This window comes from Bidens hawaiensis, unplaced genomic scaffold, assembly GCF_021521415.1.
Source record: "Bidens hawaiensis isolate Kalapana, Puna unplaced genomic scaffold, B.hawaiensis_p1.1 tig00102107_1, whole genome shotgun sequence".
Classification (NCBI taxonomy): Eukaryota; Viridiplantae; Streptophyta; class Magnoliopsida; order Asterales; family Asteraceae; genus Bidens; species Bidens hawaiensis.
Genome location: NW_027504722.1, coordinates 321 through 18,790, shown reverse-complemented (window position 1 = coordinate 18,790; position 18,470 = coordinate 321). Strand labels below are relative to the sequence as shown.

Genomic DNA, 18,470 nt, shown 5'->3' with positions numbered 1-18,470 from the left:
ATCAACTGAATAGCTAAATTTAACAAAACGTAGAATAACGAGTATGAACTTAAACTAATTAATGAATTTATCATAAAACTTTTCACATTCTCAAACCAACCATCCCCACCTCGTTTCCCTCTCAAAAACCTAGTTAATTATTGTTAGTATGCATGCATTTGTTGGAAAGACAACAAACTAACACATGTCCCTACACTTTTCTACATCCTCCAACACTATATCTAGCTTACACATCACACAAACTACCTTCCCCTCTCTTCTCCATTATAACTAGCCCCCAAATCCATAAGAAATTCAAGTATCATGATCAAGTAAAGAAAGTTTGGAGCTAAAAATAGGAAGACTAAAGCACCACTACAAGTGCACACACAAGAGAGATCATCTTTTACCCACTTACAAATTCTAAGGTAACCCATTTGTGCAAATTCCTTAAGTATAATACTAGATTTTGTTGTTCACAGTTAAACTAAGATTTGCATGAAAATGAAACTTGATAATGAAAATATCCAAACTTTGTCCAAAATAAACATAAGCAAGTGAAGTTCGTTTTTGGTCGGACGAATACCGTTGTTAAATATTTTTGGTATGGCATATCGCCCTAAACAAACCTAACTTACAGAAAAATTTACATACTAACCCGAGGAGTGAACACAAGACAAAAAGAATAATCTTGAACCTTGGAACTGTTTCACTTTTTGAAGTGAAACTAAAACTAAACACCAAAGAGAGCTCATAAAAAGAGAATTTTTGTAACCGAGGATGTAGAAAAGTGAAAGTTAGAGATATGAAATCCAGTTTATAGGAGACTTGGTCCAGAGATGTTTTAATTCGACTAAATTAGTGAAAGAAATAAATTGAGTTAAAATATCTTTAAATTTTGAATAATATTCATCAATTCAGAGTTGTAACAGCGAAGAAATGGTTAAAAGGTGTTAATGGGGGTCATAACAATGATAACAAACAAAAAAAACGAATCAAACTAATCATGAATGGGCTTAAATATTCGTTTTCAGACAAAAATTCGTTACATCAGGTCTGGTCATGTATCGAGACAGGCCATGGGTGGCTCCATCGCGTAGCGCGACGCAGACAAGACCGTTGCATGTTCTTGAGTCTGTCGCGCTGCGACCAGAAAAATCAGAGTTCTGGTTTTTGGCACATTTGGTCCATGAACTTTGTTTTAGATGTAACAATGGTTCGAAATACATGAACTTTTACTTGTAAAAAATTACATAACATTCCAATAAAATAAATACCCCCACTTTATTAATGATCAAAGATCCAAGATACAAAACGAATCAGGTAAACGGATTCAAATACATATACAATTTTGACGAATGTTACAGCATATCCCGCCACACTTAGCATCATGCCCTTGTTCATGGAGTCGGTCAAAAGGGCTTGACTATGTGTTATAATTGGTGAATCGATCTATAGGGTCGCTGAGTTGTTACGAATGAATCTAAATGTTTATATAAAGTGTTTAGCGTTAACGTATTCACCGGCAATTGTTGCTAATGAGTTTTATAAAACTGTTTTACAGGTAATCATTAGAAAAGTGTAGTAGAAGATGGAGGATATAGTCGTTAGACGCATCTTATGGCTAATTTTGATTTAATATGTAAAAGATATAAAATAATGTTTTCTCATTTTTAACGGGTTGTAAGCAACACCGGGTTTTTAGTTACTGAGGTTTCTATAGATAAATATTTTAATCGAGAACATACTTTTGCTACGCAACACATACTTTGATATATTTACAAAATAACTACCAAGTATGTTCACACGCCTATGCCCATTGAGTCGGGTGTTACACGGGGAGACGTGTCTGATGCATATGTGGTGAAGAAAAAGGATCTCAGAAGGATCGGGTTTGGGTTCATTAGGTTTAAAGGGGGTCACGAATGCATTGTTGTTTATGGAGGGATTCAAGGACATTAACATTTTTGAAGCGAAGTTGGTTGTTTCGGTGGCGAAGTTTGACAAAAGAGGTATTTCCTTCAAGGTGAAAACGAGGGCCTACTTCGGCTGGTCAGGAGATACCGATTTCGGTGGGGGTGTAGAGACAATAGAGTTAAGTTTCATCCGTTCAAACGACCGGAGGTTTTCTACAAAGAGGTCGTGGAAAAGGGTGGCATGTGTTAGCCCGATGTACCTAAGAAGGAGATTGTGTTGGACAGTTATGATTTATGCTATCCCAGTCAGGTGAAGGGTAGGGTTGTCCTCAGTGTGGCTAAGAGCATTTAGGCCAAATGTGAGTCTAGGTTGTTGTTGTTGAGTTCGGTTTTTCAAACACGACGATTATATATGTTGGTGGTGTAAAGTTTTTGTTTATATTCAAAAACCATGCACAAGAAATAGATTTCTTGAATACCAATATGTAGGTCCGAGGCAAGTTTCCCTCTAAGGCTTCGATTTAGAATGGCCAGCAGGTTATTTTTTTATCGAGTTATCGGTCTAATATTGATCAGTCTACCCATTATGCTTCAACTCTTTGATAAAATTTGGGAATTATTCTATTGCACTGTATGCCCATCGGAATTCTCTTGACAAGATACAGGGATTCTACCGAAAAATGCTTTGTATTAACCAAAAACTAGATGTAGAATTGTGGAAGATATAGTTATCAGATGGATATAGAATTGTGGAAAAGATAGTTATCAAATGGAATGACATGGCCTATCCAGTTTGAGTAATGAAAGAAATGAAGACTTGGCTACCTATTTCTATGATGCGACAACCTCTTTAAGTTTCGGTGGCTTGGAGAGTGATTACTTTACAAGAAATCGCTCGACTGAGATGAAGAGGGGAGTTTGTGCCTCTCTCCGGTAATTCTCGGAGGTAGAGTGACATCGGTGGAACTACCAACAGCTTACGTTTGCAATGAAGATGGGATGTCAGCATGTGTTTTGGGTGCTTTGCATGGGAAGATGGGTCCTGTCTGCATGGGAATTTTGGGCTCAATAAGGACAGGGACCAGCATGATTTTTGTCAGATGAGTTGGAGGGCTCGGGTAAACTATGCCAGAAGGATGAGGTTATTGGCAGCCCGTAGGCCATACTTTCACTCCCGCTTCGGGGAAAAGGCCTATAATAATTAAGCGCCCAAATTCTGGAAGCCCAACAGATGTCTTTGATGGTGGTGGGCTAGGAGATAATGTTGGGTTTCTTTGGAATTTATAAACTTAGTTAACCATTTAACTAGTCACAATTAAGGCGGAAGCGTGATATTTACAAACTAAACATATGTATCCATATGTTTATATATATCTATATATTACAAGTCTATATAATATATGTTCATGAACAACCTAGTTTATTCATGATATAAGATTACCAATAATCTATATATTAGAAACCCGAGGCAAGGATCAAGTAATGCGGGAAAACTAAACTATCAAAGCCATAAACACTTACATCCTTAACCTTTTAAGAGTGTAGTTAATGTTGAAGAAGATGATGATGTTGATGCTAGACCTTCAAAGGGAAAATCCTCAAACGGAATGTACCCCGAGCCTCCAACACACACCGAGCTATGTTAGGAAGCTTGAACACGAATAACCGAGACCCGAATCTTTCTTTTTCTCCTTGGCCGTAAACAAGAAGAAAGAAGAGAAAGGTTGTGTGGTTATATTTTGGTTTCTTGAAAGTGTATGTCCTTAAAGTGTCTTGATCATAATCCTTTTATCATCATTCAAAATCAATGCCATGGTGTTAGGTAATTTTCCAAGTAATCAATACTTAACCTATACCAAATATATGACAAGATTTGACCAAGACATTGGGGTGTGGGGCCCACCCTAAAACCGGCCCCAATTATTTCCTTTTTTTTTTTTTATTTTATTTTATATTTTATAAAATATATAAACACCCCATCTTTTATAAACCATTTTATAAAAGAATACATAGTTAAATAATTATTCCAATAATAATTATTTGAATAAATAAATTAACCAATTAATTTATTTAACACTTTCAAGTAAATATTCAGAAACCCGATTTTCTGAATGTATCGTGTCCTGTATTTGTTTTATAGATCTTATCTTAACAAATATATAATTGGTGTGTGTCTAACTCGTTATTGGGTATGACCCGACTTGGATCAAACACGGCTAGCCGCATTAACCTAATTATGTGTCTCGGGCATATGGTATTCCAACAATCTCCCACTTGCACGAGACTCATAGGAAGTTAATGCTAATGGTGAATACCGCCTAACAACAGGTCACCACCCCTAGTGTGTTTGACTAAGTGCCATTCAATAACATCATCCCCTTCAAGTCCATACTTGATATGACATAGGTAAGTCTTATCACTACATCCCTTTGTTGCTAGATGTCCTGTCAAATCGAAGAGACACAGATTGATCATTCTCTCATTGATTTAACTTAACAGGCCTTAGACATCTAAACTCTCAACACATAAGAGGAACAAATCCCATCTTGACTGCATACATCCTTGTTGACATCTCGTATGATATCTGAGCTCTTTCTTTTTACGTCATCGTGTTACCGAAAAACAAAGAAGAGAGTCAAGTTATCAGACTTGATGAAAAGACCAGATCCAATATGCATCTCAGGTCAAAGGACACAATGATACTCGCCTTTACTCAAGGATTACTTATGATCAGTTGCACTAACTCTATGCAGTGATCCTTGAGAGCGGATCATGTCCAATATTTGTATCCCACAAATATCTATGAACCTTGGTGGCAAACCTATGCCTTATATTCATCACATGAATATCAACCAATCCGGGTTCATAATAGTCTTACCTTCATACTTGTTCCCACAAGCATGATCGACTACGGACGTTTAGAACAACATAAGTCATTCATGGATTAAACATGCAAATATAGAACATAACTCATTGAATAATTAAACATAATTAATTTTCATGAGATACCCATTACATTCGTTCTTTTACAAACACTAAATACAGATTAAATCCACTCACTAGAATACCGAAGTCCTAATGCACAAACATGACCCTCATGCTTTGGCCTATCGAGGAGCTTCGTGAGTGGGTCCGCAATATTTTGATCGGTATGAACTTTATGAATACATATCTTTCTCTTTTCAACTTCATCCCTTATGTAGTTGAATCTGCGCTCAATGTGCCTCGTTTTCTGATGAGCACGAGGCTCCTTGATCTGTGCAATAGCACCCTCATTGTCACAGAATATCTCTAGGGGCTCCTGAATGGTAGAGATAATCCCTAGATCCATGATGAACTTTTTCATCCATGCAGCCTCTTGGGCTGCCATTGAAGCGGCGATGTACTCAGATTCTGTAGTGGATAACGCGACAACATCCTGCTTCGAACTCTTCCAAGAGACAGCGCCTCCATTCAAAATGAAGACATATCCCGACTGTGATCGAGAATCATCTCGGTCAGTTTGGAAACTCGCATCCACGTAACCCTTTACGACGAGTTCCTCCTCACCAGACCCATATATTAAAAACATATCCTTAGTCCTTCTAAGGTATTTTAATATATTCTTGACAGCCATCCAATGACTGTCACCTGGGTTGTGCTGGTATCTACTCGTTATGCTTAAAGCATACGAGACGTCCGGTCTGGTGCACATCATTGCATACATAATAGATCCTATTGCCGAAGCATAAGGAACATGCTTCATCCTATCCTGCTCTTCCTTAGAGCTAGGACTTTGGGATGAGCTCAACACGGTTCCTCTAGGAATAGGTACCAAACCTTTCTTAGAGTTTTCCATCCTGAACCTTTTCAGGATTTTATCAATGTACGCACTTTGATTGAGTCCGATCAATTTCCTTTGTCTATCCCTATAGACCTTTATTCCCAAGATATATGTCGCTTCTCCAAGATCCTTAATTGAGAAACGACTACTTAACCACGCTTTTACGTTTTCCATACTTGGTATATCATTTCCAAATAAAAGTATATCATCGACATACAAAATAAGGAAAATGATTATACTCCCACTAGCCCATTTATACACACACGCCTCATCACCGTTTTGGACGAAACCAAACGCTTTGATTTCTTCATTAAAACGATGATTCCACATCCGTGATGCTTGTTTCAACCCGTAGATTGATTTCTTTAACTTACAAACTTTATCAGGATTAGATGGATCGACAAAACCTTCAGGCTGAACCATATGGACATCTTCCTCAAGATATCCATTTAGAAAAGCGGTCTTGACATCCATTTGCCATATCTCATAATCAAAATGAGCTGCAATGGCAAATAATATCCTAATCGACTTAAGCATCGCGACCGGCGAGAAGGTTTCATCATAATCAATCCCTTGAGTTTGCGTGAAACCTTTTGCTACAAGTCGTGCTTTGTAAGTATCTAAATTTCCATGCATATCGGTCTTCCTTTTGAAGACCCACTTACATCCAACCAGTTTGGAGTTAAGTGGACGATCAACCAATTCCCAAACTTGATTATCGTGCATGGATTGCATCTCGGCGCTCATGGCTTCAAGCCACTTGTCACAATCAGGTTGTGACATAGCATCTTTGTAGGAGATCGGTTCATCCGAATCGACCAAGTAACAATCATCAACAAGAAATCCATATTTCTTGGGAGGTCGACTAATCCTATTAGATCTGCGAGCAACGTGTGTATGATCAACCATTTGATCATCTTCAACATCCTCGTGTCGAAAGCTAGTATCGACCAACTGTGTATCATCCAGTGATTCTTGAACCTCTTCAAGTTCCACTCTCCTTTCACTAGGTCCTTCCATAAGGAACCTAGTTTCTAAGAAGTATCCTTTGCGTGAAACAAACACCTTTTGTTCACTAGGATCATAGAATATATATCCTATATCATCCTTTGGGTATCCTATGAAGATACACCTGATGGATCGAGCCTCAAGCTTATTTGGGGTGTCACGTTTAACATAAACTATGCATCCCCATACCCTTAAATATGAAAAGGATGGAACCTTTCCATGCCACACTTCATAGGGTATTCGATCCACCTTTTTGGTCGGGGCCATATTCAAAATACGAGCCACTGTAAGTAACGCATATCCCCAAAATGATGGCGGTAGTGAGCTTCGTGCCATCATTGATCGAACCATGTCCAACAGTGTTCGATTCCTCCTCTCGGATACTCCGTTATGTTGAGGAGTTCCAGGAGGAGTGAGCTGTGAAATAATTCCACAATCTCTAAGATGACTTTGAAAAGCTTCACTTAGGTATTCGCCTCCTCTATCGGAGCGGAGTACCTTGATTGTTCGGTCGAGCTGATTTTGTACTTCATTTTGAAATTCTTTGAACATTTCAAAGGCTTCATGTTTGTGTTTCATTAGATAAACATACCCATATCGACTAAAATCGTCGGTAAAGGTAATGAAGTACCTTTCACTATTCCTACTAGTTGGCTTGAAAGGTCCGCATACATCCGTATGTATGATACCTAACAAATCCTTAGCCCTTTCATTTGTACCTTTGAAAGGCTCTTTGGTCATCTTGCCTTGAATACAAGATTCACACTCATCAAACGAACCTAACTCGTTTGTTTTCAAAAGACCTTTCTTTTGGAGAGTATTTATACGATTCTTGTTTATGTGTCCAAGGCGACAATGCCAAATGTAGGAATCACTCAAATCCTTTTTGAGTCTTTTAGTAGAAGTTTGATATAATGAGCTATTTAAGGTATTATCATGAACCAATTCATAAATACCGTTGTTTGGTACAGCTTTAAAATAAAAGATACCATTAGATGATACATGCATTTCTGATCTTACAAATTTAAAGTCAAAATTACATTGTCTAAGAAGGTGCACAGAAATAATGTTCCTAGTCAAACTAGGAGCATACAAAACATTTCTCAAAACAACTTCCAAACCACTTGGAAGCGATAAAGTGAAGTCTCCTCTAGCGACCACGTGCACCCTTGCACCATTGCCCATGAAAAGATTCACTTCGCCCTTCTTTAAGTCTTCATTCTTTTTGAACCCCTGCAACCAATTGCAAATATGAGTTCCACATCCGGTATCCAATACCCATGTGTTAGAAGAAATAAGATTTAGCTCAACATTAATCATAAAGACATTACCCGAGGTATGCGCCGCATTCCTCTTGTCTTTTAGCTCTTTTAGGTAGACCGGGCAATTGCGTTTCCAGTGTCCGGTCTCCCCACAACCAAAACAAGGATCATCCTTATGACCCCTTGGTTCCATAACCTTTTGTTTCTTTGCCATAACCGGTGATTTGCCCTTACCCTTAAGATGCATAGGAGGACCCTTTCTTTTGGCTACCTTAGCCTTAAGATTGGGTTGAGATCGATTCTTGGATCTACCTTCATTGATCGCAAACATGGGTAAAACCCTTTTGCCCATGCTCGCCTCGGCTGTTTTAAGCATTGAGTGAAGTTCTCCAATGGTTTTGTCCCACCCGTTCATGTTATAATTTAATACGAAAGTGTCGAACCTTTTCGACAAAGAGTTAAGGATCAAATCCGTTGCTAACTCTTTTGAGATGGGACAATTGAGCTTGGCGAGGCGATCAATGTAACTTTTCATCTTAAGTACATAAGTTGAAACTGGTTGATTATCATCCATTCTACATGCATGCAAGGCTCGAACCGTTTCGAACCTTTCAACCCTCGATTGCTTAAGGAACATTTCCTTAAGTTGAGTAATCATGTCGTACGCATTATGGTTTTCGAAATCCTTTTGGATTTCGGGAACCATAGTCGCCAACATGAGGCATGACACTTGAATGGAATCTTCCGTGAGTTTGACCCAATTCATATATTCGACCTCACTACCCTCTTCCGGTTCTTCGGGGATAGGTGTTTCCAAAACATGATATAATTTTTCTTGTTTTAGAACTATCCTTAAATTTCGGAACCAATCCGAAAAGTTATTGTGGTTAAGACGGTCTTTAGCGAGAATAGATCGGAGAGAGACATTTTGGACGTTAGGGATTATGTTGTCGTCGACGTGTGCGGCCATCTGCAGAATTTTAATTAAGTTCATTTTAGTGTTTTACCTTTTTAATTATTAATACCCTTTTTATATATATACCAAATATAATTAATAATTAAAATCTAGAATCCAACGATAAACCCGACTCCGGTTAGGTGACCTTTTTCCCATTGTCGGTTTATCAAGGTAGTTATTCATAACAATTGCAAACCCTTTTGCAACTTCTAGAGTTTATGGGACCGGTTCGAAATCATATTTCGTGTCGGCATGTTTATCCCATCAACACCTATTAGACCCCATGCTTGGGTGACCCTCTTCACATGGTTCTAATTTAAGTCGTCCTACTTGTATCAACTTGTAATATTAACATACAAACGGTTAGGTGACCTTTTTCCCATTTATATGCCAATATTACCTCAACATATTAATTTACTCTACGCGGTTAGGTGACCTTTTTCCCACTAAGAGCTTACTAATATGTTAAGCGTTATACAAAAGGATGGTGTTTAACTTATTATCCTTAATTTTAAAAGGGATTTTTAGTTTTAATAATTCTAGTTGTAAAACTTTAAATCATGTTCTAACATGCATTTAGTAACATGATATTTTGAAACCATTTTCAAAATTCTAATTTATAATAAAGCCATTTTATTATGGGCGTGAGGACGGCTAGTTAATAAATCCATTTTATTAAACTATGTGTCACGTAATTACCGATAATTATTAGAACCCGTTTTATGCTTTGTTAATTAATTCTATGTGACGAAGTTGATATCCTAATATCTAACAATCAATTAATTAACAAGCATACACAATTATACTAGACACGAGCCACTAAGTTAGACCACACTTGTTAGCCGAAACAAGTGTGTATCTTAGGTCCGATCCTAAGGGACACATGACACATGGATGTTGTAGCTCCCACTCGATCCCGCATCCAAATGCTTCGAGCATCTTCTTCAACCCCGTTGTGATCCACTGGGCTTGAACTTGGGCCTTAGCTTCCATAAGCTTCCATTTGGGCTCAATTGGTGGGCTTAGGTCCTTTTGGGCTTGAATCCCTTAATGGGCTTGTGAGACCCATTATCACCATACCCGGCCCAATTAGGCCCAAACTTCCAATTTTGCAATCTTCTTTATATTACAAAACAAATGTCCTAATACATTTTTCTATAAAATAAAGATATTACAAATAACCTATTTATTACATACCCATATGAATAAATAATTACAAAATTACAAAATTGCCCCTAATTAATTATTACAAACCGAAACTTGAATAATTAACTACAATCACAACATCAACCACAAACAAACATCCACTTGGTCTACGGCTCGGTCTAGTATTAACAAACATAACCCGTTATGTTTTAGGAACCCGTTCCAAAACCCCTTGACTTTATTGGGCCTAGCCCAACCCAATTTGGGCTTGACCCAATAACATGATTATGGGCTTCGGCCCACATGTGCAAAACACATGGGCTTCGGCCCAATTAAAAAGCTCACGGGCTTCGGCCCATTTAACCAAAAATGGGCTTCGGCCCATATAGCTTTTTCCCTTTTATGTCCGGTTAGCCCAATAACCATATCCAAGTGGGCTTCGGCCCAAAATCACCCGATTTGGGCTTCGGCCCATATACTCGGTTTTATTTTTTTATTTTTTTTTTTTTATTTTTTTTTTTTTTGAACAAAGCCAAAAACAATAACAAGATTAAATACAAAGAAAAATTCATGCATGTTAATTTTTTTTTGTATAAAATCTTTCAAGGGGAAAAAAATAAAACCGAGAACCCGAAGCTTAGTTTCCCGTATCCCGGCTCTTGATGCCATTTGTTGGGTTTCTATAGAATTATAAACTTAGTTAACCATTTAACTAGTCACAATTAAGGCGGAAGCGTGATATTTACAAACTAAACATATGTATCCATATGTTTATATATATCTATATATTACAAGTCTATATAATATATGTTCATGAACAACCTAGTTTATTCATGATATAAGATTACCAATAATCTATATATTAGAAACCCGAGGCAAGGATCAAGTAATGCGGGAAAACTAAACTATCAAAGCCATAAACACTTACATCCTTAACCTTTTAAGAGTGTAGTTAATGTTGAAGAAGATGATGATGTTGATGCTAGACCTTCAAAGGGAAAATCCTCAAACGGAATGTACCCCGAGCCTCCAACACACACCGAGCTATGTTAGGAAGCTTGAACACGAATAACCGAGACCCGAATCTTTCTTTTTCTCCTTGGCCGTAAACAAGAAGAAAGAAGAGAAAGGTTGTGTGGTTATATTTTGGTTTCTTGAAAGTGTATGTCCTTAAAGTGTCTTGATCATAATCCTTTTATCATCATTCAAAATCAATGCCATGGTGTTAGGTAATTTTCCAAGTAATCAATACTTAACCTATACCAAATATATGACAAGATTTGACCAAGACATTGGGGTGTGGGGCCCACCCTAAAACCGGCCCCAATTATTTCCTTTTTTTTTTTTTATTTTATTTTATATTTTATAAAATATATAAACACCCCATCTTTTATAAACCATTTTATAAAAGAATACATAGTTAAATAATTATTCCAATAATAATTATTTGAATAAATAAATTAACCAATTAATTTATTTAACACTTTCAAGTAAATATTCAGAAACCCGATTTTCTGAATGTATCGTGTCCTGTATTTGTTTTATAGATCTTATCTTAACAAATATATAATTGGTGTGTGTCTAACTCGTTATTGGGTATGACCCGACTTGGATCAAACACGGCTAGCCGCATTAACCTAATTATGTGTCTCGGGCATATGGTATTCCAACAGATAAAGGCCTAAAGTCTTCTTTTTTCCATATTTAAATTCTTCAATATCTTAGTATGTTGATGACTTAAGTAACACATCCCTCCCGGATTTTGACGATTTAGCTCCGCCGATATTGATTTTTCCGACTTCCAGTGATGGTTGTTTAGGTGTGGGTGATGCCAATCTTGATGGGCCGTATTCGTTCTTGGATGGGGAAACATTGGAGACGATCAGAGTTGGGGAAAACCTAAGGGGGGTATGGGTCAATTTGGGAAATAGATAATCGGTATTGTCTTGGGTGGTTTGATGTAGTTTTTCAAGTGTAACTGGGTGGGTGGTTTGGTTTAGTAACTAAATTGGTGTGTTGTAAACCGTGTCTTTTTTTTATTGTGACTCGGGCTCATCTCAATTACATACCAAGTCAGCTTGGCTTGATTCGATTCGGTTCGAGTTGGTTTTAATCATGTCACTAACAAAGTTATAAATCTCCCCTCTTCTCCCAAAACACCATACATTAAACCCTCACTCACTTTCTTCACTTCAATGGCTTCCCCAAAACGATTATTATTCTTCCTCTTCATCATAACCCTAATAATTCTATTCGCTTATGCGTCTTCACAACAATCGGATGATTCATCTCTCGAAATCAAACACAAACAATTCCTATCAAAGATTCTCAATTTAGGTTTCAATCTGTTTTCTTAATTTTGTGCTTTTTGGTTAATTATGAAATCGGATTGATTCTTGTTTGCTGATCGCATCTAATTAATTATTATATATGTTTTTATTTCTAGGGTTTGTTTATTCATATATGTTTTATTTGCTTAAACGTTTACAGTTTGAAAGCTTAATAATATTGATTTATGTGTTTTTTTTGTTTGTTTGTTTGTAAGGCCTTAACTAACACACTCCTTTAACACCGCATTGTGGTTTAAAGCCCCGTTACCACGTTAAAGCCCTGCCATTTCCCCCCTTTAACGCAGGGCGTTGCGGTGTTAAAGCCACTGTTACCACTCCGCATCGCTTTTTGCAGCCCCTGTTGAAGCCCACCCCACAACAATCGGTCTAACAGCTAAGAAATTTTGTTTCTAAAGTAACTGTTTGAAATACGGAATTGGTACATCTAATTAACGGAAGTGTCTTGACTTTTTAAACCAATGATCGTATCTGAAACTTTGTTGAAAATGGAATTGTTACACTACTAATTCCCGTCGGGTTGTAAATCAATGCATTTTTGGCAACGTATTTTTTTTCTCTACCGAATTGGATTTAATTGGTAGTGTTTGAACGAAGTTGCTTCTCTTGTTAATTCTTGTTTGTAGAGTCCAGCATTGTCTGCATAGATGTTCCTATATCTAGGGTTTTATTTCTGTGGTGTGTTTGTTAGCGGTAAGGTTTATCGATATATGTTTTATTTGCTTAAACCATTACAATTTTGTACAAATGATATGAAATAGCTGACTGTTTATTTGCATCATTTCTACAATTTTGAAATTTCATGAAACTGCTTCTGATTGAAAAGGTTTTGTTTACATTTTCCCTTGTATGTTGTACCTGAAGGTTAATGGTTTGGGTGTTTATTTGTTTGTGACTGCTAAAAATATTGGTTTCTATAGTAACTGCTTGAAATATGGAATTGTTATATCTGAATAAGGGAAGTATCTTGAGGTTTTAAATCAATATCTGTAACTGAAATTTTGTTGAAGTATGTCCATTTTTAATGCTTGTTTTTTGTTTTGTGGAGAAAAATGAAGCTAAATTTGTTCCTATCGGTTCTCGAGAAATATGTTTGTTTTCTTTTTGGCTACTAAATTGGATTTCGTTGGTGACTTCTGCACAAGTTCTTCATTTTGTTTGATTTTTGTTTCTAGAGTCCAGCATTGATGAGAGGAGCCGTGAAATTAACTCCAAGGATGAAAGAATTAAGCAGTTGGAAATGGTTGTTCTCGAGAAGTCAAACAGTTTGACCTCCTTGCATAGCGAAGTTCAGTCTCTCCAGGTCAGTTTTTGCTTATTAAATTTACATGTGACATTAATTTGATATTGTTCTGGTGCATAATTGGTAATTTAGTGTTAACAATGCTCATTTATGCATTCAAGCATTAATGATTTAATTAATTGTGAACCACTAGTTTTATACTGAAATAAACTATTGATATTGTTTATTTCATCAACTTTACACCATGTAACTTTATAGCAGAAAAAGGAATCTTTTTATGCTAAGGAGCTAGAGGGTGAGGCGCATGCGCGAACCAGTGAACTTGTAAAGCAGGTGATATTCATAAACTTATAAATATATATATTCTTACTGATGGATATCTTTAACAAAGTGTTTCTTGGCAGGTTGAAAATCTTAAAGCGGAAATATCAAAGCAAAACGTAAAAAAAGAGGCATTAGAAACTCGAATAACTGTTGCCAAGAAAAAAATTGCTCAATTGAATGCAAAACTTGAAAAGGTAACGTTGAATAATTACTTTTGCGTATCTAATTATTTATGAATCGTAGCATTAAACATTGCGAATCTATATTTTCTTCTTTCTAAAATCGTAACTTTAAACATTGCGAATCTTTATTTATTTCTTTTTAAATTCCAATTACTTTTTTGATTTTAGCTCCAGAGTATAAATGAAGAACAAAAGATTAGAATTCGTAATACAGAACATGCTCTACAGAAAGCCGAGGTTTGTTAATAACTTGGCTATTAATGTAAATAGGTTGACTTTTTTTAATAATTTCAGTGACTCCAATGTTTCTTCAGGAAGAAAGAATCAGACTCCAACTTAACGCTGCTAGATACTCTAAAGAACTGGAAGAGGTAATATGATATTTTATTGTTGGTATTATGTTTTTGTTTCAAGTATTTGTTTCTTTACACTGATTTTGCTACAGGTTCATGATTCATGGCTTCCATCTTGGCTAGCAGTTCATTTGGTTCACTATCAGGTATATTTTCGTATTTCTTGTTCATTCTGTTTTCAAGATTATTGCATCATGTATGATGTTGCACCTAAAATTTTGTAAATGCTATGTTATAATTATTAAAAGCCAAACGGAAATCAATCAATCAATCAATCATACCCAGTGAAGTCCCACCAACAGCAAAGCTATAGGTAGGGTCTGGGGAGGGTGGCATGTAGGCACACCGTACCTCTATCCAAAGGGATAAAGAGGTGGCTTCCAGAGAGACCCTCAGCTTTAAAGTACATATGTATGAAGCAGTATAAAGGAAGTCAAAGTTCAACAGTAATAGTAATGATAATAGTAATGAAAATAATAATAATAATATATGGAAAGAATATACTAATAATAATAATAAAAGCCAAACGGAAACACGGTCCCAATTTAAACGATTTGACTTGTTAAAAGAATATGATTTAGTTAAACGTTCATTGAGACTTCTATAGTTTGAACTACCTAACTAGAACATACTCCCAAATCCAAGCTCAAATGGTAAAAACCGAAGCTGAATGGTTTTCAAAAGCTGAAAAACTGAATTTTGGTTTTTGGTTCGATTTGAGCCCAAAACTGACCCAATTTGATTGTTTTGAGGTTAACTGTAATGTTATATCTGATCATGTATATTTTCCTAATGTGCAGTCGCTTGTTGTAACTCATTGGAATGTGTATGGAAGACCAGCTCTTGATATTGCAGTTCAAAAGGTTTTGACTTTTTTCAGTTATTCTGATGTAATTAATGCGTTGCTGATTATGAGCTTAATTTTTATTTGGCTAAAAGTTGATTTTCATTAACATACCAAGTCAACTGTTCAACATTTGATTTGAATACAGGAGATTTCACCACAAATTTTAAAATGTTATGTCTATTCCTCTTATTATTCAAATATAATATCTGTTCTTAAATTTTTGCAGGCGCTGGAAACAGAAGCTCAAGTTCGAAAGTGGGCCCGGCCTCACATTGATGACTTGCACACTGTAAGTTTACCTTTTTATGTTTTACAAAATTTCCCTTCTTTTTTAATATTTTGTCTTCTATATTTACAGAAGTGGATACCGAACATCAAGGATCAGTGGCTCACATTTGTCACCGATACTGAGCCATATGCGCAGCTAGTCACTTCAAAAACCGTCGAAATTTACAATGAATCTAAGAAAGCGTTAAGGCCTCACATTACCAACATACAAGCTCTTTTGGATCCATACGTTAAGGTATTGTTCGAATTATGGAAGTGTTTTTATATAAAAATCTTAAGTTTTGAATTTTTATCGTTTTACCCTCATGACATATTTTTCTAGGAAGTTAACAAGTTCACAAAGCCTTACATCAACCAGCTGTCGAAGACAGTGGGACCGCGTATTAATAAAGCACGTATTTTTCTTAAGCCTTATACCAAGAAAATACTCCGTGGTTATAGAAGGTTTTCAAAGACAACCCTAAAATACCATCGCCAGGTAAACTTTCTGGTTTTGTTATGTGAAATAAAAAACAAAAAAAAAATAGTTTTTTCAAAAGGTTTAGTTGGCAACCGATGATTTTGTTTTAATTTTGGTAGGTTCGTGCAAACATTAGTAAAATTCTGAAGGAAAATGAGTATACACGTCCCCTTGCAACTTATGAGGTGGTGTGGCTTTTGGTATGTGCCTTTTCTTATGCACTTAGTTTTGATTAGAGGTTTCACAATCGACCAGTTTAGTCATGAATAGTGGTGTAAAAAAACCGGGCCGGGCTTGAGCTTAGTCAGTGTGACTCTGTTTAACTTAAAAGGGCTCGAGCTTGGCTCAGGAATGCTTTTTCAAGCTCAAGTTTGGCTCCTTTATTATTTATTAATTTATTTTTTAAACGTTATACAAATATTTTTTTTGAATATATCTTAATTATAATTTATATATGTAACTAACATAATAATATTACTTGTTTTTCTTATAGTTTTATATATATAATAATTATTTTATAAGTACTAATAGACTTGTTAGTCTCGGGAGCCAGCTCTAGCTCAATAACTCAATAAGTGAAGCTCGGGCTTGGGCTCTTTCAATAAACAAGCTTATTTTTTGGCTCGAGCTCGTTCAAGCTCGACTCAATTCAAGCTCTAGTGGGTCGATCTCGAGTAGCTCACAAGCGGGTTGTTTTGTTTACACCCCTACTTCTGAATGATCAATTTGTGTTATTTGTATCTTTAATGGGTCAAATTGTAAAAAAATAAAAAATAAAAAGAAAAAACAGCTTAAAAGAAAGGGTTCTTGAATCATTTTAACAAAAATATAGATCATCATTTACAAGATAATTAACTGCTTGACTCGAGGCTGTTACCTGACCTGTTCAATTTTGCTGCCTCTAGTAGTTGTACATAGTTTATATTGTTGTATAGTTAATGAGATGCTCTTGTAGGCCACTGCTTTTATGGTTTTACCGGTGATGATTTTGTTTTCATGGCTATCATCTTTATTCAGGTTTGTTTCATATAAAGAACTCATTTTAAGACTTTTAGTTGTTTTATTGCTACCAGAAATTTAAAAAGAGTTTACGTTTACAGTGATTGTGGTTTCTAAATTTGGGTTTTGCAGTAAAAAACCTAAAAGGCGGACTCGTTCTTCTCAAACGGGCCATTCACGGCGCAGGGCAAAACGCGTGCATCCAGATAAGGCCACCACACCGAGATAGTTCTACATCAATACTTCTATCAGGTAATCATAATCAGGTTAAGTTTTGCTTTCTATTAGTAGTTTATTTAAAATGATTAAAACAAGTGATTTATGTCAACTCGGCTTGACCATTTTGACCCATATTATAAATGACCTGTTATCAACCAGTTTTCACCTATGTTGCACGGGAACGGGAAACGGGCACAGGAACAGGAAACAACAAAACTCAAAAAATCAAGAAACGGGTACGGCACGGGTACGACAATAAATACATATAAAAAATAAATATATATTATAGATAATGTACCACAAAGCCCAAAATATATTCATACGTTGATGTAAACTTCAAAATTCATACATCTTCCAATGATAATCAATCATAAGTCTTTCAAAATTCATACATCTTCTAAAGCAAAGGTAATCAAATATTATCAATCAAACCGTTTTCAAGATCCGGCTCATCTAGTGAAAGATTCGCAAACTGTAAAAAGCCTACATCTTCCATCGAGTCAAAGGTATCTCCACCAATATCCCACATCTTCAAGTCATCATTGGGAGCCCTAGATAAAAGCTCTGATGCACGGAAACGCCTAAAACCCACCGTACCCCGTCTCGGAAACTCATCGGGGACGGAAATGCTTACGGGGACGGCTGCGGGACGTTTCCATAACGTTTCTTGAGATTTGGGGACATTCCTTGACCGTTTCGATAAGTCAAAGGGTGTTTTCAGACCGTTTTTAGATTTTTGGGACATTTTTTAAAGGTTTCCAAGAGTTGGTGGGCTAACTTTGGTGCTGGAACTTCTCTTCTCCAGACTTTGGCTTTTAAATTACTAGGACAACCTAGTTCCTTTTCATGTGCTGAGTGTAATTGGAGCACCTACGCATTTATTCATTCTCTTAGGAGGAACAGATTGACTACTAGTCGGGCTCAAGACTTGGTTTACGTACACAATAATCTTCGACTTTTATCTAGGGCTCCCAATGATGACTTGAAGATGTGGGATATTGGTGGAGATACCTTTGACTCGATGGAAGATGTAGGCTTTTTACAGTTTGCGGATCTTTTACTAGATGAGCCGGATCTTGAAAACGGTTTGATTGATAATATTTGATTACCTTTGC

The 18,470-nt window shown here is 36.4% G+C and overlaps 1 protein-coding gene across 1 annotated transcript; it reads left to right on the top strand.

Annotated features, from left to right (window-relative positions):
• Positions 1 to 12,283: 12,283 nt before the first annotated feature.
• Positions 12,284 to 17,911, top strand: LOC143608172 (uncharacterized). The gene is made up of 14 exons (XM_077083328.1): positions 12,284 to 12,429; positions 13,616 to 13,743; positions 13,945 to 14,016; positions 14,088 to 14,201; positions 14,358 to 14,426; positions 14,504 to 14,560; positions 14,635 to 14,688; positions 15,343 to 15,405; positions 15,616 to 15,678; positions 15,748 to 15,912; positions 16,000 to 16,155; positions 16,257 to 16,337; positions 17,093 to 17,154; positions 17,269 to 17,911. Exons 1-14 carry the CDS (start codon positions 12,288 to 12,290, stop codon positions 17,363 to 17,365), a joined length of 1,323 nt encoding a protein of 440 aa, XP_076939443.1. The 5' UTR covers positions 12,284 to 12,287; the 3' UTR covers positions 17,366 to 17,911.
• Positions 17,912 to 18,470: the final 559 nt, after the last annotated feature.

What these genes read in the sequence shown, in the direction of transcription:
- LOC143608172 (XM_077083328.1), top strand. Translation starts at nt 12,288, where the DNA reads ATGGCTTCCCCAAAACGATTATTATTCTTCCTCTTCATCATAACCCTA. An exon ending in TTCATTTGGTTCACTATCAG is followed by an intron (nt 14,689 to 15,342) that starts GTATATTTTCGT and finishes CCTAATGTGCAG; the next exon opens with TCGCTTGTTGTAACTCATTG. An exon ending in ACATTGATGACTTGCACACT is followed by an intron (nt 15,679 to 15,747) that starts GTAAGTTTACCT and finishes CTATATTTACAG; the next exon opens with AAGTGGATACCGAACATCAA.